Raw genomic sequence first — 22,676 nt, forward strand, 5'->3', positions numbered from 1 at the left:
TTCTTACTTCCTATCCCAGAGTGTTGAGTAGATAGTCTGGGAGGTGGTCAGCAGCAGCTGGCTTCCACCCTGCTGCGGCTGCATTTCATTAGTGGGTAAACTGATTGCTCCAAGTATGTTTATGTATGGGTGTGGTTGTACAAATCTACGCGCTCTGTGCACTATACATATAGATACAGATACACACAAGCCATTATCTTGCTCTCAACCCGCCCTAAATTCATTCCTGCTGTGAGATTTTTTTAAGGAAGTGGAAGGTTCCAGTCACTTGGTGGGTATGGCATTTCTGTAATATTTGTCCATACTCTGGTGCCTCATCTGCTTTGTTTTTTGTTGATATGTCATTTACCCTTGTACCAGAAAACTTCCCCAGACCCTGGGCCTGAGACCCATTATCCAGACATGGAACCCTCCTTTTCCTCTGTGGCATAGAAAGCCCCAAACGGTTTTCTTTAATTTTAATTTACAAAATTAAATATAATCTGGCTGTTGTGGCAAGCTACAAAATTCCCAACCAACAGACACTCCCATTAAATATAGAACATACACAACATCTAAAAGTATCACCGATCCAGCATGAACTTGAATTATAAAGGCATTCGGTGCCCCTTGGGTAATATCGCAGTCTCTTCCCAGGCACTCAGAAGTGGGCAGTTTTCCAGTGGATCATAAAGCTCCCAGGAATGCTGACTGGCATATATATTTGGATTTCTATTGCTCTGCTAAAACAACTTAATCCACGAAGAATACCTGAAAGAGATGGTATCTCCCCGTTATGTATATTCTTCTTCAACACAGAATCAGCATAATGATTTTTCAGGCACACAGCATACATAGCATCTCCATTTCAACCATGGTATTTATTTTTTTTCAGCATAAATCTTGGATAATTTGTTTACATTCAATTATTTTTTTCTTTGGGGAAAAGCAAAAAGAGGCCATGACAGTGAATCCATGAATTCTATTGAGAGTACACTTTCCTGGCCCAAAAAATGTTTCTTCCTTTTTCATACTAAAGTTCTCAGGCTGGCAAGCTATCCAAAAACTCGTTTCCTTCTGTCTTTGAAAGCTTGGGGATTTGAGCCAAGGGTCCACCCTGGCTTTGGGCTGTCATAGCTGCATAGGTGCAGCCATAAATAGTTGCTGCCAGCATCATGAGACACACGATTCCGCACACAATCCCTGTGATGACAATGGTAGCTACCGCATGACGCAGGTTGGGCACTTTAGGCTTGGGCTTGAGCTCACAGTCTGACTGGCTCTCAGGTGACCTTAGGACAGTCTGATGAGCAGATCCTGACTGTGACACTCGCAGGGACTCCATATCTGAAGTCGGAAAAGAACAGAGCTGGTATAGCTCATGAGGGATTGTAAGGAGGTCCTTTCCCTTCCAGGGGTCTGGTGACACACAGGTGATGCCATCGATGACTCCCCCTTTAAGAGACAAAAATCAAAGAATGGTAAGAGTATTCAGATGTATTTGTTAATCTTTAATGTGCAAAGACTTAAGCAGATGGAATTTATAAAGCACCTTTTTCCACCCCTGGAGTCAAAGAACTTAACAGCTATATTTTATGATTTTAAGATTTCTAAATTGCCTGAATGCAAAAAAAAAAAAATGCCACGCACAAAATTGGCTATTATGTACGACCAGGAATTCACTAGGAGCCAAGTTACTTTGAGCTTATAAATACCAAGGGGGAAAAAAAAAAAAAAAACAATACAAAAGCTGAAGAGAAAGAGGGTGGAAGCCAACCTGAGGGTTCTTGTTACCAGCAGCATTCCTGCCTTTAGCACTCTTAATGAGCCCCACCAGACAAGAAATCTATTGTAACAAATTCTCATTGGAAACCAAAAATAAATGAACAAAACAAATGTCCGTTGTGTTACAAAGACCCCGTGTGTCTGCCAACCCTGCAGGGATGCCAGTCAAGAAAGTGGAGGGTTTTTTGAGTGTGGTACATATCTGAAGATTACCCAGCAATATTAATTCAGTTCATGGTATTAGGTATAATTAACATGTTTCCTTGGGTCTTAAAACATTTGGCCACTTCAAGTACCAAACTTTCCATTGGGTTGTTAGTGCTATTTTTCCATCCTATATAAGATAATTGATTTTCTAAGGCATCTAAACTACTGCTGTCCAAGGGGAGAGTTGGGTGGTTTATGATTTTATTTCTTGAAAAAGCCCTGTTCTCATAGATTCCTGTTTGGCCCAATTGCAGCAGAGTTACTATTTAACTTCAAGCAAATAAGCTTTTCTGACTTTGTTTTTGGCTTAAAATTCCATATTTGTATTTTGAAAGATTTTAAACTCCCATTAATAAAGGCTCACAATTCTTCTCTGAGGAGTAATTCTTGTCTAAAATCGCTGGTCATAAATGAATGGATAATGATTCATACTCAAACCTCCCCCTCTTTTCCCATCTTGATTTTCTCACTGCATTCACTTTGATTTTGTTCCTTACATCCTTTCTCTGGAGCATCTGAGACCTGTGGATTTTATTTTATACAGTGACCTTCAGTCAAGACTGTAGATTGATTGAAACCCCTAAGCATTCCTATCATGCTCTATTATTTAGGTCCCCTTGCTGTCCTATGCATACCCAGAGGACAACTTTGAAATCTGGTCAACTCTTAACTGAGTGTGATTGGATTTTCATTAAACAAATTATAGGTGAATTATGAGATTATAACCGAAAGTCCTATGCAGGAGGTCATTGCTTTAATGTTAATGCTTTAATGATCTTTTTTTTTTTTTTTGCATGATGTGTAAGCATTTGGGGGAATGCTTTCAGATCTATTGTACCTGAGTCTGTAAACCAAATCCCAATTGTTCCGTTGGAGTTATTTAAAATCAAAGGGTTATCATGTGCCACTGGTTGTAAAGGGATTAGTGACTGTGACAGCATTCAACCCCTACCCCTTTTGTTTCTACTTGATAAAATTGGAGCATCCTTCCCTTAAGCCCCTTCTGACTCTGACTTCATCAGTGATAACTGAATAATGGGTACCAACTCTAATGCAAAAACAAAACAGGAGGAGTTAAGGAGATAACACAAGAATAAAAGCACATGGTTGAGTACATGAAAAGGTCTGAGTTAGTTCTCCAGTACTACATGGCTTCTTGAGCATAGCTCTTGGCATAGTTCTGGTGGTTCCCAGAAGTGCCAGGATGACACTAAGTCAGCCCATGAGCATTTTCAGGTGTGATTTTTCTTTCATATAAACTGATAAACAATATTTTACTCATTTTCTAAGATAAAGTACATAAAACTATAGGTGCGGAGCAACTTCTTAGGATGTTCTAAGGTGGTTTCATGCTATGACCTGAGCAAGGACACCTGCATTGCAGACCCAGGCCTTACACCAGTGTATGATATAAGGCAGAGGCCAGAGACACAGAAATAAAACATGATTCTTTGGTAAAGGGGGATATTTAAAGCAGCCTTTAGCATTGTCAATATTACAATGAGATAGAGCCTTGGGGCCCTGGATAGATGAAATGCATAGTCTGGATCCTGCATCTTGTCTGGACTGCAGGACCAGAGCATTTTTCTGGTGCAGCTCTATTCTCGGTCAAGAGCCCTCTTTTCCTCTTCCATCTCCTCACTTGAAGACAAGTGGTAAGTCTGCTAATGACAGCTTGAGGAATCCATGTCCTTCTAGATTCTTATAAACTAATAAGGCAAAATGTACAGGCTTGACACATGTTTATTATCACCCATCCTTTCCACAGACGATGGGCTATTAGTAGCTCTTAATAACTCCTTAGAAGAAAATGGATTCATTCCTTGAGACTTATATAATTACTTAGCTGGATGGCCCAATTTTAAACTTACTTGGTTATTCTGTGCCTTTGCTTGCTTATCTGAAAAGTGGGAGAGAATGTAAAAACCAAAGAAATTCACCACTTATGATTGTTCTGAGACTATGCCAGAGTAATTAGAACTGTGGGTAGGGCATTTGTCTTTCACACAACCCAGGTTCCATTCCTGGCATCCCATGTGGTTCCCTGTCTCTTCTAGAATTTCTGAGCCCGGAGTCAAGAGTAAACCCTGAGCAGCACCAGGTGTGGCCTTAAAAACAGCAACAACAAAGTGCATATTTCTCTAAGAACTTAATTGAAAAAAGTAAATCAAGAATTTAATTTAGTCCAAAGAAAAGGTTTATTTCTATATGTTGTTAGATGGCATGTTTACACACACACAAAAAGGAATTCTAATTACCAAATCTATATGCATGCTATTTTTGGTGGGGATATGAGTACTAATACCAACACACACAGGAAGACTAAATTCCCTTCCTTTTGTGGTCAGCCAGGAGCCATCAAACTGAGTACTAGGCAGCAGAGCCTCTGTCACATATGGCCATTACAGTCCCTGACTAGGACTGATGGTACAGCATTGCATGCTGACCACCCATCCATATGGTCCCCTGAGCTTGCCAAGAGTAATTCCCAAGTATAGAGCCAGAAGTAACCCTTGAGTATTGATGAGTGTGCCTCCCCAAACAAAAACAAAATTAAAACAACAATAAAAGAGAATAAAAGGAGCATCTCAATTCTCTAAGCACTTTTCTTTCATTTTTATGGTGACCATTGAGGTCACATGGTAAAGATTCTTTTTTCAAAAATCTTTGCCTTAAAGGTCAAAAGTTCCTAGATAAATAGCTTAATATTATTATTATTTAGCAAAAACAAGAAGTTATATCAATGAATCGTATTTGCAGATGAATTTGAATACCTTCAGATCATGTTTGTTCATTTTGTCATGCTATGAAAATGACATCTATGTGAGCCCATGAAGTCAACTCTGTGTAACCCAGACGCAGAAGATTTCCAAGAACAGACGAAGTTTATTCTAGCCATACTCAAGTAAAATTTTCAAAATATATATTACTGACCTTTGTAGAGGAAGTTCTCCAGCCAGAGTTTTAGACCAAACAAGTTGCAGTTGCATTTCCAGAGATTGTTCTTGAGAAATAAGATCTTCACACTGGGCATAGATTCTAGAAGGACTCGATCAAGCAACTGGAGCTGGTTTTGTTGAACTGCAAATATAGTTAGGTTCTCCCATGGTTTCCCCAAGGTTATAGGTAGGTGACTGAGGTTGTTGAATGACAAATCTAGCTCCCTCAGTTGTGGAAGGGAGTGAAAAAGTCTATTTTCCAGGGAATGCAGGGAATTCTGGGTTAGGTTTAAGACCTGCAAATGCTGAAGTCCATGGAAGGCTCCAGGGGCCAAAAAGGAAAGGGCATTATTGCCCAAGTTCAAGGCAATGAGCTGTGGAACTGACCTAAAGGCAAAGGTAGGAAGCCGCTGTATCTGGTTATCTTGTAAGTGCAACTTGAGAGTCTGAGGAGGCAAATTAGAAGGGATTTTCACCAGGCCTTGATGACTGCAGTCTACAGAACGTGAAGAAGAACAGCGGCATTTCTCGGGACAGCAACACACCATTTGGATTAGGAAGATCACACTGAAAAGTAGGCTCAGTTGACCTTAAACAAGTAGAAGGAGAGTTGGGTAGACACTAGTGAGTGGATCTAGCGTTTTTGCTCTTTATTTTTTATAATATCCTTATTTAAGCACCATGATTACAAACATGTTTGTAGTTGGGTTTCAGTTATAAAAAAGAACACCCCCCTTCACCAGTACAACCTTCCCACCACCAATACCCCCATTTCTCTCCTCCCCTACCCCTTGCCTATCTTCCTGACAGGCGTTCTGTTGCTCACTCACTATCATTGTCATGATAGTTGTTGGTGTAGTAATTTCCCTAACTGAACTCACCACTCCATGGTAAGCTTCATATTGTGGGCTGGTCCTTTTGGCCTTCATCTCTATTGTCTTTGGGCATTATGACAATAATGTTTTTCATTTTTCTTAAACCCCATAGATGAGTAAGACTATTCTGCATCTATCTCTCTTCTTCTGTCTTATTTCACTCAGCATAATAGTTTCCATGCCCATCCATGTATAGGAAAATTTCATGACTTCATTTTTACTGATGTAATTTTTTCTCCTTTATATTCACTGATCTTCCTACAATCTGAACATAAGTTCCTTGCTCCCATATTTGGTAAAATTGCTCTTCTGGGATGTATTCTCTATGCCAATAACTGCTGCAGACTCAGACATTCATAAGCAAAAGCTATAAAAGTACCCACCCTTCTGTTTCTCAGAAATTAAACAATGGATCACATACTTAAGAGAACAAACAGAAAGGTTAAAATATAGGGAGTGGAGGGGAAGTCACATGGTCTTGTACAGTGTTGCAGAGTTATCTGGAACTAGATATGTAAGAGAATTATGAGGAGTTCTGAAATTATCTTCTTATCAGCTCTGTGCAATCAAATTTTCTGTGGTAATTAAAAATTGTTCTCCATCTATGACCTACCATTCATGGTAGCCATTAGATATGTGAGGCTACTTGTACCTCTTGGAAATTTACTACAACCAAGAAATTGAGGATGATAATAATGACATATTGACAGAGAAGTTATAAATCTTTTTTTCACAGGGTCAGGGAGATAACAATAGCAAAATGTGTTTTTTTTTTTGTTTGTTTATTTTGGGTTATTTTTTGGCCACACCCAGCTTTTGGCTCTGTGCTCAGAAATTGCTTCTGGCTCAGGGGACCGTATGGGGTGTTGGGGATCAAACCCAAGTCCGACCTATGTCAGGTGCGTGCAAGGGAAATGCCTTACCACTGTGCTACCACTCAGCCCCCAGCACTATTAATATGTATGCTTTGCATGCAGATTTGAATTTTTGGTTACACCTGTTTGATGCTCAGGGGTTAATCCTGGCTCTGTGCTCAGAAATATCTTCTGGCTTTGGGGGGGGGGGGCCATAGGGGACTCCGAGAGATCGAATCACTGACCATCCTAGGCTAGAGCTTGCAAGGCAGATATGCCTTACCTTTAGCACCACTGCTCTGGCCCCTGTATGCAGCTTTGATTACTGCCACCACATGTCTTTCCAAGCTCTTACAGAAGGGACACCATAAACCAAGCTGGTGTGATCCCCAAAGTAATAATTAAATAATAAAACTTTTTTTTAACAAGTTGATGACTATCTTTCCAGGTTTAGTAATTCTATGAATGGTAAATTTATCTACTCTCTTTTTCTTTATGTCTTCAAAATAATAATATAATAATACCCATGTCCCTATAAAAAACTTTTTCAAGCATAAATAAAGTTTGCCAAAAATATTTTTTAATTTTTGGGGGGCCACACCCAGTGACACTCAGGGGTTACTCCTGGCTCTACACTTAGAAATCGTTCCGGGTTTATGGGACCATATGGAATGCCAGGATTCAAACCACTGTCAGTCCTGGATCAGGTGTGTGCAAGGCAAATGCCCTACAGCTGTGCTATCACTCTGGCCCCTAATTTGCCAAATTTCCATCTCTCTTTTAACTCAAATAAATAAGACACTAGTTTTAATTCTGTTCCCTGACTGTACCTCCTAAGTTAGGTTTTCCAACACAAAGTTCCACCCTTCTTTCCTAGCATTACTGGTTTATGACCCTAGCCTATCAAAAGCATTACATAATAGCATCAACAACAGAAAATCACTATATGGTATGTGCTTTGGGCCAGGAATCATTCTGAATACCATTAACACATATTAATTGATTTAATCCCCATCATTTTGGTAAGTTACTCAATTTTAACAGAGAGGAAAGTGACATACCAGACTAAATTACTTGCCCAAAATTTTACAGATGGTAAGTTAATAAAATTACGATTTTAACCCAAGCAATATTCTTCTTGTTTCTCTGGGCTCTTGTTCTATTTTACTTCCCATTAAAAAATAAAGTTGGGGCCGGGTAGGTGGCGCTGGAGGTAAGGTGTCTGCCTTGCAAGCGCTAGCCAAGGAAGGACCGCGGTTCGATCTTCCGGCGTCCCATATGGTCCCCCCAAGCCAGGGGCTATTTCTGAGCACATAGCCAGGAGTAACCCCTGAGCGTCAATGGGTGTGGCCCAAAAATCAAAAAAAAAAAAAAAAAAAAGTCAAATACATACACAGATACACACAGACAGGAATAAACAGACAGATAGATACAGACTTCCATACATCATTATAGTGTTTTATTCAGTTGCTTTAAAGATCTATATATAATCATTATATAAATGTTTTATTTTTTTAATACTCTTATTTATCCAAACTGGATCTAGACAGATCTCTAAAAGAGTTCAATTATTCTTTCTAACTTATTTTTGTTTGTTTGTTTGTTTGCTTGTTTTGGCCCACACTCAGTGGTCCTCAGAGTTTATTCCTGGCTCTGCATTCAGAAATCCCTCTTGGTAGGCTCAGGAGACCACATGAGATGCTAGGGATCGAACCCAAGTTGGCCACATGCAAGGCAAATGCCCTACCCACTGTATTATCGCTCCAGCACCTATTCCTTTTAACTTCTATAGATACATACATAGCGAGGCTATTTCCAATTCAATATTTAACCATTTCCTCACTGACAGGTATTTGAATTTTAGTAGCTTAATTTCATTTAAAAAAGGATATTCTCATTGGCCTCCTTGACTATGTGCAAATGAAAGAGGAGACTTCTAGAATCAGAGATTCTTTGCAGGACTCACTGCTTAGGTTCCATTTTATTAAAACCTGCTACATTAATTTTTCTCTAAGGTAGTCATATCACAATTTTCTTCGCCCCTAAGACATGAATTAAAATAGGACAGACATCCAGCAAGGGTGCTCTGCTAAATTAGAATCTACACAGGTACAGAAACAATATTTAAAACTCAGGATAGTCATTTTCTCATAAAGAAAACTCTCAAAGAAGTTTTGTTTGTTTGTTTGCTCTGGTCTTCACTAAGAACATTATGGTGTGATTTTTCTGATGTGGCAGAGCCTGCTTTTCTGTGTTTCTTGAACTCTCATGATGGGAACAGTACTCTTGAGTTCACTGGAAGATATTTGCAGTGCCATCAGTATAGTGAGCATATTCAGAGCAGGATATTCAGAATGCAGATATACAGAATAGTCAGAAAACAGAATACACAGAAGATATTAGCTGAGCTCAAGATAATTAAAGCATCACAGTCCCCTTCTTTTCCCCAAACATAAAACAAATATTCCTGATTAATCTTGCAAGCAATCTAAGTAACCCCTTTCAAAACTAAAAGGTTCCCCCTAACAGCATTGAGGTGGCATCCTACATTATTTGAGCAGTAAATGAAATTGTGAGAGACTATGTTAGCCACAAGATCCATGTATGCCTTCCTGAAAGACTTGCTTTTCTGAGCTAAAAGATAGTTTTCTTGTTCAAACTTTTATCTGGCCCACTCCACACACTCCTATCTCCTCCACTCAAAAGGTTGGTCTCTGACTTCCTGCTGGAATAGTTCTATTTTCCATGAAATGGACCATGGCCTGACAAGGACATCGCCACATCAACACCCAGTATTGTGGTCCCCCAATCCTCTCTCCTGCGTTCGGATGGGTTCACACATAAATCCTCCCACCAACACCTTTTCAACATCTATTAGATCTTTTGAGAAAGAGCACTTGCTTAAGGCTTCTCATAAGTATACTTTGAGGAATTCCCATGCTTTTCTCAGCCCAGTGGATGAGTTGTGGCTCACCTCTCATGACTGGGACTCCAGGGACTTCTGTCCTGATCACCTTTGTTGATCTGCAAATCAGAAAATCAAGGAAGACCTGGCCAACTCACAGTCTCGCCTTTGTCTTGCCTTTTTGTGTCTCCTATTTTTTCTTCTCAGCAGAGAACATTCCCTGCTTTCAGAAGCCCATTTGCTCACACAGCTCTTCTGTCTCCATCTGGCTGCAATTGTTTTTCAGAAGAAAATCTTTTGATTATCCCCTGTCTCCATTCTTAAAGGGTTGGCCTCCCTAGGATCATGCCTGCCGTTCCCATTCAGAGGACAAGCCACAAGAAGAATGTTTGTCAGAGCTCAGGGGAACAGCTGTAGCATGCAAACATGACCCCAAAGCCTCGGCCTTTTTGATTGTTTAATCTGCTCGAAGTCCAGGGCACCAAAATAAAACTGCTTTTTAATCCGGCTGTGACTTCTGAATTCTGTTGACTTATTAACCGAGCTGGGTCAACTCTTGGCAGGCTGGAGGATGCTGGAAGTGGGCTCTCCGATCCGGGGTTCTAGCAACAGAGCCAACAGTGTGTGTAATCTGAGTCCAGGCTCGCCTGCTGGTGGCTGACACGGCTTCTACAGTGCACTTGTTTGGCCATTAAAGCCTATTCAGCCACTGTCCAAGGGGATTAGCTGTGTTGACAGGGTCTTGATGCCCTGAAATTCATAGCCCTGGTTTCCTTTAGTGGACATCTCATTCTCTTCTCCCTGATGCCACAAATACTTCTCAGCTGCTTCTTTGCAGTCTCCCCCACTGATCCCAGCTGATCTGACCTTTCACTGTGTGTGACTTTGGAAAAGCTTCTCAATCTTTCATCATTTCCCTGATGTAGAGGTGCTGGCCCTTTTCTTGTTTTCCACATATAAAAATCACTCTGCAACCCCCTGAGCATCGGTCCTTGATGAACTGTGACTGCTCTTTAAATGAAACTGTTGGGAGATTTTTTGACCAGGAGTGGAGCAAGTCTTTCCCCAACCCCACTTTTGGAAACAGGTAGTGTTTCTCTGCCTGAAGCTGTCCTGGAGCTTATTGAAATGCCTTACAGACATTAGTGATTGCTTTTGAAGGGAACTGTGGGCTGTTCTAAAGCAGCAAGATGTGGATACCTGTGGCAACAACAATGTTAAAGAGTTAGTGAACGTTGGCCTTCGGAATCCCAGGTGTCTAGGTATCAGCTTGGCATCATTCTTTCCCAGTTCTATATCTCCGGATAACTCACTTATCCACTTGGATCCTTGTCTTACTTCACACAATTGTATGAAGATTAAGCAAAGCAATAGACAATGATCCAGCATACTCTAATGTGTACCCCCAGTAACTTAGGAGAGTGACCTTCTCAGACCTTTCGATTGGGGGCATTCAAATCGGCATCATGAGCTCCAAAAGTAAGGACCTAGCAAAATGCCAGGAAGTTGGATTCTGCATGGCCCAAATGAGGTCCAATTCTCAGTCTCCAGTTGAGAAGGATAAATATGTTGACGACATGAAGATACTGCTTGCATACATTGTCTAGGAGGTGAAGACACTAGCAGGACCACAGAATTGTGTGGTTCAAAATATAAGCATACTATAAAATGCTGCTAATACCCTAGATCTTCATGGCCTTGGATAAATCTCAGAATACCTTTGTTCCTCATCTATAGAATACAGACCTCATGCTATCTCACAGGACATAGAAAGCACAGATTTGTGCAGTAGCTGATTCTAAATGATATCAAAGATATACTATAAGTCGTGTATATTCTTGGAGCTAAGAATTTGTCTGACTTCCTTCCATTTAAAATATGAATACCCTGGGTCTGGGCAAAGAACCCCCATAGCTGATGGATTTTGGAGTAATGGCTTGCTACCCCAAGTGCTTTCTTTGGTTAAATTTTTTTCTCCCATTGACTCTAACAGGCTCTGAGAAGATGGCTAGCATATTGGTTGTAGGGCTGGTGATTTACTCCATCTATTCTTAGCCCACAGAACAAAGAGTGGAATGTGGCCTGCATGTTAATGCCTGTGGTACCTTCTCTTCCTCCTCTTCTTCCCTGTTGAGTCAAATATGAAAGATGCACAATGAAAGTGAATGGGAAAGAGTACTGAGGTGAGATAACCAGTGTCAGGTCAGGCTACCATCCCCATAGAGAGAGGATTCAGTTGTGAGGGAATCCTGGCATTTAGATCCATTCTATAAAGTCCAGTATATTATAGGGGAACTAGATCCAGATATATTTCCAGATTTTTTTTTTGCTTTTTGTGCCACACCCAGTGATGTTCAGGGGTCACTCCTGGCTATGCACTCAGAAATCGCTCCTGGCTTGGGGACCATATGGGATGCTGGAGAATCGAACCATGATCCGTCTTACGTTAGCGCATGCAAGGCAAATGCCCTAAGGCTTGTACTATGCTCCCACACATCCCCCAGAATAATATTTATGATTACTAAAAATCTCAAGTTTCCAAGATTTTTCTAGCTTCTAGAAATATATAGATTCTATATATTCTGTGTATCAATTCCTAATATCCTTTTACTCATTTTATGTTCAAATGTGTCATTATATTTAATGTCATTAATTTTACATGTCATCTTTCAGAAAATCAGCTGTAGATATCATTTAAAAATTAGTAATGTCTCAAAATTAACAAAAGAGTAATAGCTCTTTCTCTAGGTAATATGCAGCCATTCTGAAAGAATGAATTATGCCACCCGGCAAGATAGTCATAGTAAATTTTTAGGTTAAAGTAAATTGCAAAGAAATGCATATTGTATATTATTTATGTTGATTAAAAAGTCACAGTTGGAATTTTTACACTCTCAAAATTTACATGAGTTTATGTTAAGATTGAATAGTGGGGAAGGGCAGAATTTATCTGGCATACACTGGTTATATGTCGGGGGGTGAGGGAATTTAAGATAAGGGGACACTTAAATTTTGCTTTTTTATTTTTTGCATATTCAGCATGCAACAGAATACCTATTTTGCTTTAATTTAAATACTGAAGGAGGGAAGATATAGATTTTTCTCTCTGGAACATCTGAAATAGGTTCTCCTCTAGTGACTAGTTGATTTATATGTGTGAATGGAGCCTCCTGAAGAAGTTACTTCCTTTTTCTCCATGATGATTATTTTCCTAAACAGCCTATATTAATCTGACAGTGATCTGAATATGTGACCATAACTTAAAATGTACAGGAGTATTTATCCATGTTCTAATGTTTGCATAGAAAAATAATGGCAACTAGACCTCAATTTTCATTAATAGTCCCCTACCCAAAGTAGGTGCCAAGTGGTTTTGGGGGGAGAGAATGTAGGAAGCTCGCCTACAACAGCTGCAGACAAGGACAGCCAGGAGGAGGCTCCAGGCACAACATAGCTACACAGAAATTTTATTTGGCTATGGAGAAAGTTTGGCACTTGGAAAATATTTTCCTATGTATTATGGATGACTCAACAACATGCTGGTATAAAATTTGCACACATCTATTTAAATTATGTCAGTATTATTTCCTTTTTTTCTGTTTTTCCATTCCTCTTTTCTTTTTTTTTCCCTATTTTCATACAACAAATAAAAACACATTTTAAAATGGCAATCATATCATTTCCTTTGTGATTATAATAGATTAGATATTGCTAAGGATTTGTGTATGTTAAATTAATATAATTTCTATAACAAATATCAGTGAATAAAAAGAACAAGATTTGGGGCCCAGTGTCACAGTTCAGCTGGTAGGGCATTTGCTATGCATGTGGCTGACCCATGTTAGATCCCTAGCATCCCATATGGTCCCCTGTATCCACCAGGAATGATTTGAGTACAGAATCAGGAGTAAGCACTGAGCACTGTTGGGTGTGGTCCCAAAACAAAACAAAAAGACAAAATTAAACCAAGGAACATGTTAGGTTTGTTTAATTATTATTATTATTATTATTATTATTATCAGAGCCTTCTCTGTAAATTACTGATTTATAGGTGATAAAGAGGTTAAAGCCTTGACTATACCTGGAATGTTACTTGTCATCTCTGCTTATAGTCCACTAGCTAGCTAGATAACTAGCTAGGTAGCTAGACCTAGACCTAACTAGCAGGAAAGCTGAAAAAAATGCAATCTTTCTATACATCTTGGAAAAGTTGCCATAAACAATGCAAGACATTGGTTTATAAGCTTCAGATTTAGATCTTATTTCTTTTCATGGCAAGTAATGAAATCTATATATTATGTTTTGAGCACTTATGAAAGTCTGATTTGCAGCCTTCACTATACAAAGACATCAACCTATTTTTTATCTACACCTCCTTCTCCCCTGATCATCAACCACCATATGTTCTCCTATAGAAGTTTGTGTGTGTGTGTGTGTGTGTGTGTGTGTGTGTGTGTGTATGTTTTCTTTGGTTGTTTTCTATTAACATTTTAGAGGGACGCATTGGGTTTTGCTCAGCCACATTTCTTGTCACCATTTGCTTTGTCTATTTGTCTTCTACATATAAGTGAAATCATCTATCTTTCTTCCTCTGGATTCACTAAGATAATATCCTTAAGTTCTATCAGTGCTATTAATACTTGTAAGATTTCATTTTTATGTTTAGAGTTCCATTATATCTAATACATACATATATATGTATATATATCACATCATTTTTATTCATTCATTGATGGACATTCAGGATATTTTTCTATCTGGGCTCTTGTAAATAACATTGCAGTACTTACATACAATATTGCATATACCATTTTAGATTGGTATTTTAAACTTATTTGGCTAAGTAACCTGAAATAAAAATCTTTGGGTCATATTGTATTTCCATTCTTAATTTTTTAAAGAAATAAATACCCTGTTTCGCATAATGATTACACAAGCTTGCTTTCTCACCATCTGTGTTCAAAAGTCCCTAATAACAACAGACATGCGTTGATATCTCATTGTGGTTTTGATTTACATTTACCTAAAATAAGTAATGATGAATAACTTTTCATGTGCTATTGGCTATCTTTGTATTTTTGGAGAAGATCCTCTGGACATTTTTTAATTAGGTTAATTATTTTGTTATTACTGAGTTATTTGAGTTCTTGTAAGGTTTTTTTTTAATTAGTCTCTTGTCATATGTATATTTGTAAGTGTCTTCTCACTCAATAAGTTTCCTTTCTGTTTTGAGGATGGTGCTTTTTGTTGTGAAAGTGTTTTTTCATGGACTCCAGTTGTTTATTTTTATTTTTGTTTTCCTTACCTTAAGAGCTACAACCCAAAAAAGCTCTCAAAGGCTTAAGTTAAAGAGCTTACTCTCTAAGATGCATTTTATATGTTTCAGGGTTTCCGCTTTAAACATTCAAGTCTTTAATCTGTTTTGAATTAAAATTTTATATGGAATAAATAGGATAGTAGTTTAGTTTCAATTTTTCATATGACTGTCCTATTTCACAACACCATATACTGAAGAGACTTTATAAAGGTCTTTTAAAATATAAAATGCATTCTTCTCTCATTTTATAATATACTACAGATTTCATTATCTGGGATCTCTTACATAGTAGGTAAGGCACTTTCTTCTGAGTTGTTCAGTGGAGAATCAAGACTTCCATGTAGATTGGTGAAAAAGAAAGGAAGTGGGAGAGTTATGTGCACCTCTTTGTTCTTCCTGAACATTATTATTATTATTATTATTATTATTATTATTATTATTATTATTAATTATTGTGGAGGGAGGGAGTGGCACAGCTAGTGGTGTGCAGAAATTACTCCTGGCTTTGTTAGGAGGGATTACTTATAGCAGTGCTTTGGGGGGACTATAAGCAGTTCCAGGGGATCTAATTTTGTTAACCACAAGCAAAGCAAGCACTCCAGTCACTGTACTATTATCTCCAGTTCTTTTTGATAAGATAATTTTTGATGTCATAGGTTTCCTAAGGTCACTGCATTTATTTTTAACTCCCTTACTTGGACTTGAGATGCCTGCTAAAATTAATGAATATGAAATTTACTTTTTCCACCTCTCCAGAGCTAAGAAATATAGTGGTCCAAAAGTATAAGACTACATTTCAGCATATGCCTATCTTCCAGTGACCCCAAATCTGATCTAAAACAAACATAGGACATTGGGTCACAGTTTTTCAGTTATGGAATACTCTTTATCAAACCTTATTCATTATATGTGAATCAGTGCTGATGATCTCTTCTTGAACCTGCAACCCAAGAGAACATTACACATGAATTAGTCTGGACATTGAAACTACTCAACTCTTCAAAAGTTAAACTACAAAGTTCCTACTGGTAACTTCCGGGGGGGTGTCAAAGGCTGATCAAGTACCATATTTTTCATACCATAAGGCGCACTCCCCCATTTCCCCAAAAGTGCATCTTATGAAGCGAACGTGCTTGGAGCTGAAGCCTGAGTGCTGAGGAGGAGGGCATCTAAAAACTACATGTGTCTTATGATCAGATGCGTCTTATAGAGCAAAAACTACGGTACATTTTTTTTATTCCATTCACCCTTTCTGCCAAGGTTAGAGGAAGTACAAGTTTCCCATTCCAGTGTCTTTCCAATGTCAGCTTCCAGAACTTGGTTTGCCTGTAACCAGGACAGACTATATGGAGATAAAGATGCATTTCAGATAAGTATGATTAAAGGTAATTAGTGAGCTCATGTGGAGAGTGGAATAAACATAGACAGATGGTGGTTGATGTAAAGCTAATGAAAGAAACAAAAGGATCAAGAAACAAGGCAGCTAAGGAAGCCTGGCCCAGCCTCACACTGACACGTTGTTTTACTTAGATCTTTTGATTGGCTACTTTTGTCCCTGCCCCAAGAATACAAATTGGAATCCAGTTCAAGTTTATGTTTGATTGTTTACTCACGTTACACAGAAAATGAGTGTTTTGTATCTTTCTTCTTGGTGAATTTTGTATTTGTTTTTGCGCCTTTATTATAACACGATAGTCCAATTGCTGCAAGAGATGACAATGTGTTTTTCATATTTCAAGCTATAGCTAAGTGTCCATATAGTGTGATGCAATAATGAATCTGTGTTTGTTTGTTTTCTTTTCTCTTTACAGTTTGTTCTGTGTTAACTATTTGATATTTGAGATTTGGAAATGTTCTGGTAAACACAGTTGTCGTAGGCACAGCTTACATTGGAACCCATCCCTTATAGATCCCTTATGTTAGGACACCCTTTCAGGATTCTAGCCTTTATCTATCCAACTATATATTTCTTTAGAATGGCCCTGTTGAAAGCATAGAAGCTGAAGCAAAGACATCTCAGAATTAATTACTGCCTCTATTTCCTTGCTGTGTGACCCTTATTGTGTAATTGAACCACTCTGATTTTGAATGTCAATATTTTTACAAAGAAGCCCAGCTGGCATATTGGCAAGGAAGGGCTAATTTATTGCTGCTATCATTATTATTAGTATTATCATCATTTTAGGGATTGGAGTGATAATACAGGAAGTAATGTGTTGCTTTACATTGACAAACCCTTTTCAATCCAGACACAGCATATGCTTCTCCAAGCACCACCAAGGGTCTTTCCTGAGCACAGACCTAAGAATAAGGACTGACACTGCCAGATACTGGCCAACAACACACCTCCAGTCCCATACCAACCAAAAAAAAAAAAAAAAAGCAAAGAGAAATAGAATCTTAGCAAAGAATATCGTGTGCATAGCAATATACATGAGCTAAAATTTTCTGTTATTTTATATGTTTAAAATATATCAAGTAGGGGCCCAGAGTCATAGCACAAAGGCAGGGCTTTTGCTTTGCACACTACTTCCTGCCCAGGATGGACATGGATTCCAATCCGGCATCTCATGGTCCCCTGAGCCTGCCAGGAGCAATTTCTGAGTGCATAGCCAAGAGTAACCCCTTAGCGCAGCTGGGTGTGACCATAAAACCAAATACATACATACATATATATATATATATACACACACACACACATAAATATAAATATCTCTATTTGTATAGTTATAGGCAAAGGAGCATTTTGTTTTCCTGTGAGCATTTGCATTATCTCTTGAGTTTACAATGGGTGACTGTCTATGCATATTTGGCTTGAGTCCATGGAAATTTAAAGTGAATTCTTGCTCTGCATATCTTTGCTTATCATCCTAATAGTTTTACAAAGGAAAGAAAGTTGTTGTAGGTGCCTTGTGATGGCAGTCTTCATGTAGGACTTTTGTTAACAAAATAAAGGTCTGAGAGTTGACTTCCATGTAGCCTCTATCCATATTTGTGGCAGGCAACTTTCTATTCTGGTGGAATTGCAAAATCTCACTAACTCTAAAACCAAGAAAAAAAATAACCTACCCCACATCAGGCCACCTACTATGTGCTAAGCTGTTGTTTTTCAAAGGCTTACCTTTGCTCTTTCCTCTGTCAGTCCATTGTTAGTAGGAGGCCTTTTCTCCCAGCCTGCTGTAATTAGAACGAGCATGTAGTCATTTCCCCAGGGCTGTTTAGCTTTCATCAGAAAGCATGACTATCAGAGTTTCGAGGTTGATAGGAGTGGAAACATTTGTGTTCAACAAGCAGGCTCCTTCATGTGTTGTCAACATTTCATTTGTGATTCTAATGAGGACCAAGGAGAAAATAAACTCAGTGTATGGCTTTCTCCTGCCACAGCTGATGTTTATACATTTCCCTGCATGGCCTCGAGTTGCTTCTATCGAGAAGTCATTTGAAAATGAAGTTGTGCACTTTTGCTGTGTGTGAAGATCTAAGATAGGAAAATCTTTCTGGGAGGCATAATAGGTGTTCGCTTTTTGGAGGCAGTTGGTGCTTTAAATTTCTTCTGAGGGTGAAAAGCTTCCTATGTTAAAAATAAATCAAAGTGTTTTTCACAGACTCTCACTCTTTTATTTTTTAATATTTTTATTTAAGCACCATGATTAAAAATATGTTTATAGTTGGGTTTTAGTTATAAAAAAGTAACACCCCTTCACCAGTGCAACCTTCCCACTACCAATGCCCCCCATCTCTTTCCTCTCCCACGACCCCTGCCTATATTCGAGACAGGCATTCTATTTCTCTCATTCACTACCATATCATGATAGTTGTTTCTCTAACTGCATTCACCATTCTTTGTGGTAAGCTTTATATCATGGTTGGTTCATCCAGATCTCATCTCTGTTGTCTGTGGGTATTATTACTATATGCTTTTTATTTTTCTTAAATCCCATAGATGAGTGAGACTATTCTGTGTCTATCTCTCTCCCTCTGGCTTATTTCTTAACCTTGGTGTCATCTTCTGTTCTTAGTGTTCTCTCTAAAAATATGTCCTAGATGTCTATGCATTATTCACTTATTAATAAGGCATATCTTAAATATCCTTACTCATTACAATCTGTGTTTGGGATAGCACACAAAAAATTTAAGATACAGAAAAGCAAATGGACCTACAGTCCAAATCCTCTAACCTAATAAGGAGACAGGTATTTTTGATAATATCACACAGCAAGTGAAGGCATATGGTACCCTAGGAGACTTCACTTTGAGAATGTTATGTGCAAGGTTGGGGAGAACATATGTATGGATATTATAATCATGCCAAAGTATAACTTGTGAGTTAGAACTTACTGTAAGAGAGGGAATAGGATGAATTACTCAAAGTTCAGATATAGCATGTGTAAGATTGAGAGGTCAGACAGATAGATGGTTTGATCCCAGATGTTAGTGAGAGGCCAACAAAGACACAAGTTAATGTAAAAAGGCAAAGAGATACAGGTGGAGAGACTGGAATTATCAACCACCCCATTTTCCCATCTTCACTCTGTTATCAATATTGAAAAGTCCTCTCTCTCACTTTCACACATACACGTACCCATGTACATGTGACATTCAGACACACACATAAATACACACATTGTTGTAGGCATGCTGCTAGCTGGTGTTGGGGTGGGGTTAGAGCTTCCTGTGTACACTTGTACACTATTATCATATGTTTTGGGGTATCCTCACTTCCAGTGATTGTCCTCTGGATATTCTACCACTTTGAGAGCTGCCGTTTTGAATATTCCTTGGGGGAAACAGAGATGATTAAAATTTGGAAGCCATTATGAAATTTCAATACCCATTTTGCAAACCTGAGCTTTTATCTTCAGTTTGTGACTGTGACAAATTTATTCAGCACACACCTGAGGCGCAACAGACTGGAGAGGTCCTTCTCCCCAGGCAGTAGACCAACCTCAAGTAGAAAAGGAAGCCAGGCTGCTGGGGCTGAATCTCTATTAGTAAGACAGAAGTTCTTTGCTGTGAGTCTGTGTCTATATGAGTGAAAAATGTGATAGTCACTGACGAAACATGGCAATGTATGTCCTTGCAAGCTACAAGTAAAACCCTAGGAAACTTCATACAGCTTCATAAGCAGCTCGAGGCAGCTTATCATGGCCTCAGGAAACCTTCCAACCCAATGCCAAAGCAGGCAACCTGTGACACCAAGCTAACAGTTGCTGTTGCTCAAATAAATTCTTATCTTCTGAAATTGAGACAATAAATTTAGAATATAGAGTCACGTGACATCTTGTGGGTAGAGCATTTGAAATATGCCTTAGGAAACTACTAATGTAACCTAGCTACACGCCCATTTTATACATCTTAATTTAAATGATGCGGTTTCTTCTTGTTTTATGAACATTGATAAGTTATAAAAATCAACAATAAAAGTAAATGAATTCTTACTTTTTCACACTGACTTAAAAATACTAAAAGCCAGGGAAAAGTGTGATAGCCCGGTATATAAGGCTTTTGCCTTCTGTGCAACTGACCCAGGTTTAATCTCTGGTATCCCATATGATCCCCTGAGCCTGTCAGGAGTAATTTTTGCGCACTGAGACAGAAGTAACCTCTGAGCACCAGATGTGCCCCCCCCAGACCATAAATAAATAAAAAATAATAAATAAATAATAAAAAGGACTAAAAGCCAGAGACCAGGGAGAAAGATAGCACAGGGCTTAAAGTATGGGCATCTGACCTGAGCTGAACCTCTATATTGAATAAACTTCTTGTGCAAAACTAGCTGTAGCACTGGAGGCCCTCAAGTAGGACAGTGGGGGTCCTTAGCTCTGTAGGGCCATAATAACACTGTATCCTCACTTGAACCACTAGCCAGATTTTCTGAGAATTGTTGGTAATGGTGCCCAGATCCTCTAAATATTTCTTTGAAAGTTCTGCTTTACCATCACCATGTCCTTCTTCCTCACAAAAAATGAGAAAAACATTTATGGAATGTTAAAAAATAAAGAGTTGATCTCTGGATTGTGGTCTGTGATTTTGCAAAGGATACTTCAGATTTGCAACAGAAGTATGATTCCATCTGTGGTACGGAATGGCATCTGCATTCTGAATTTGTGATTTTGAGATATGGATGCTTCCCATCAGTCTATGCTTGCAGTGATTCTCAAGGATTTTCTGGGAATGGTAGGTCAGCTGTGGAAACACTGCTGATGCTCTCCCAGATCAAATCTGAGAGTTTAGGGAAATAAGAGTCCTAGCCCAAAAGTCAACCAAAAGAAATGGGAAATGTTGAAACCCTAGATGGAACCAAGAGAAAACTCAAATCGTATTGTTCTCTTTTCTCTATGCTTCCTTCTTACTCGAGATGACAAGGCACTGTGAATTCATAGCATGTTCTTTTTTCATCTCTTCGTCCGTCTTAAAATTTGAATATGTAGACTGACATAATAAGTTCCTGATTTCTACATGCTCTCAAAACATCTAAAGCTCATAGATCACTCATATAATCTTAGACAAGAGACACTATACTAGGAGACTATTATCTAGCTTCCTTTCTAGTTCCAAGAGTTCAATGATGATTTCCTATATTCTAGTGAAAAAAAAATGGAGTCTGATTAAGTTTAATTCACAGTTTGTAAGTAGAGGCACTGTCTTGAATCCACAGAAACTGACTTCAAAATCTTTTAATTTTGTGTTTTATTGTTTTGTTTGGTGTGGCATCCAATTATTTCCTTGGGGAGAATTCTTCCATTTTCCCTAGTAGAGGAGAAGGTGTTCAAAGAAACTACTCATATTAAACATATAGTTGGTGTCAACACAACTTCCCTTACTTAGTTAGCTCCTTCTCCTCATATATTTTACCCATTTTTTCCCGTTGGGATAAGGACCCCAAGTGAAGAAGAGGGCCTGCCATCTGCCTGCTGGGGCTGGGCGCTGGAGAAAGCGTTGTTCTGGGGTTGGGGTGAGGAACGCCAGGCATGCTGCGCATTGAGTTAGCACTAATCTGGACCATCCCCAGAACGATGCTATCAGTCAGATCTCGGACATATTTGTCATGGCTGCTCCCTTTTCAGAAGTTGCCCCTATGGGCCCACCCTCTCTCCAGTGCTGGGCAGGAAGGGGAGAATTCTCTTTGATGTACAGACTGGTAGCAGGAGAAGCATGGCATTTCATAGACTGCTCCTGCCCCTCCACCTAGGCGGTGTGTGGAAAGCAATGTGCACAAAACCCTTTGGCCACACAAGCTTTAGAAACCTCCAGACTCAACACAGAGTTAGTTGGCCTTGGAAGAAAGTCAAAGCCGAATAGCCACTCTTTTCCCACGGAGGAATTTGAGGTCTGGGAGACAACGCCAGGTCTGAGATGTGAGCTGATAAAAATTTGTAAAAGAAGGCAAAAGACAGAGAGGATGGGGCCCACTTGATAACCATCACACCGAAGAGCTGGACTTCCTTGTTGAGGAATGAACCACATAGTCACCATCTTGGTTTCCCATCTTTGTCCATAATGGCATGCCACAAGTGAAAGGCATTAGCCAACAGACAGCAGCCAAGTTTTGAAACAGGGCCGTAGTTTAAAAATACAGTAGAAGACGGGATCTTATATTGAGAGACTGGAATAATTTTCTCCCGATTTTCCTTCAGAAAGGAAAGTTTTTGTGTCACATAATTCTCAATAGGGAATGCATGTCTTTGAGAAAATGAGTTGGCTTCCCTTTAGTGTAGTACATTTGTTGTTTTATTTTATTTCTTAAATAAGATCTTTATTTAAGCACCATGATTACAAACAAGATTGTAGTTGGGATTCAGTCATAAAAAGAAT

At 38.9% G+C, this 22,676-nt stretch overlaps 2 protein-coding genes across 2 annotated transcripts in view; one reads left to right on the forward strand and one right to left on the reverse strand.

Annotated features, from left to right (window-relative positions):
- Window positions 1-22,676, forward strand: part of CACNA2D3 (calcium voltage-gated channel auxiliary subunit alpha2delta 3) — a 983,089-nt gene that overhangs the window by 825,067 nt on the left and 135,346 nt on the right.
- On the reverse strand, window positions 1,010-21,834 carry LRTM1 (leucine rich repeats and transmembrane domains 1). Its single transcript, XM_049776723.1, has 5 exons — window positions 21,717-21,834; window positions 17,983-18,083; window positions 15,757-15,801; window positions 4,906-5,500; window positions 1,010-1,434 (listed from the first exon to the last, which is right to left on the reverse strand). Exons 1-5 carry the CDS (start codon window positions 21,832-21,834, stop codon window positions 1,022-1,024), a joined length of 1,272 nt encoding a protein of 423 aa, XP_049632680.1. The 3' UTR covers window positions 1,010-1,021.

The sequence above is a fragment of the Suncus etruscus genome, chromosome 7, assembly GCF_024139225.1.
Source record: "Suncus etruscus isolate mSunEtr1 chromosome 7, mSunEtr1.pri.cur, whole genome shotgun sequence".
Classification (NCBI taxonomy): Eukaryota; Metazoa; Chordata; class Mammalia; order Eulipotyphla; family Soricidae; genus Suncus; species Suncus etruscus.

Coding starts and splice junctions, on each gene's coding strand:
- LRTM1 (XM_049776723.1), bottom strand. CDS start 21,834: ATGCCTGGCGTTCCTCACCCCAACCCCAGAACAACGCTTTCTCCAGCG. Junction 18,084..21,716: donor ATCCCAACGGGAAAAAATGG/GTAAAATATATG, acceptor TTCTGATGAAAG/CTAAACAGCCCTGGGGAAAT. Junction 1,435..4,905: donor GGAGAACTTCCTCTACAAAG/GTCAGTAATATA, acceptor TGTCTCTTAAAG/GGGGAGTCATCGATGGCATC.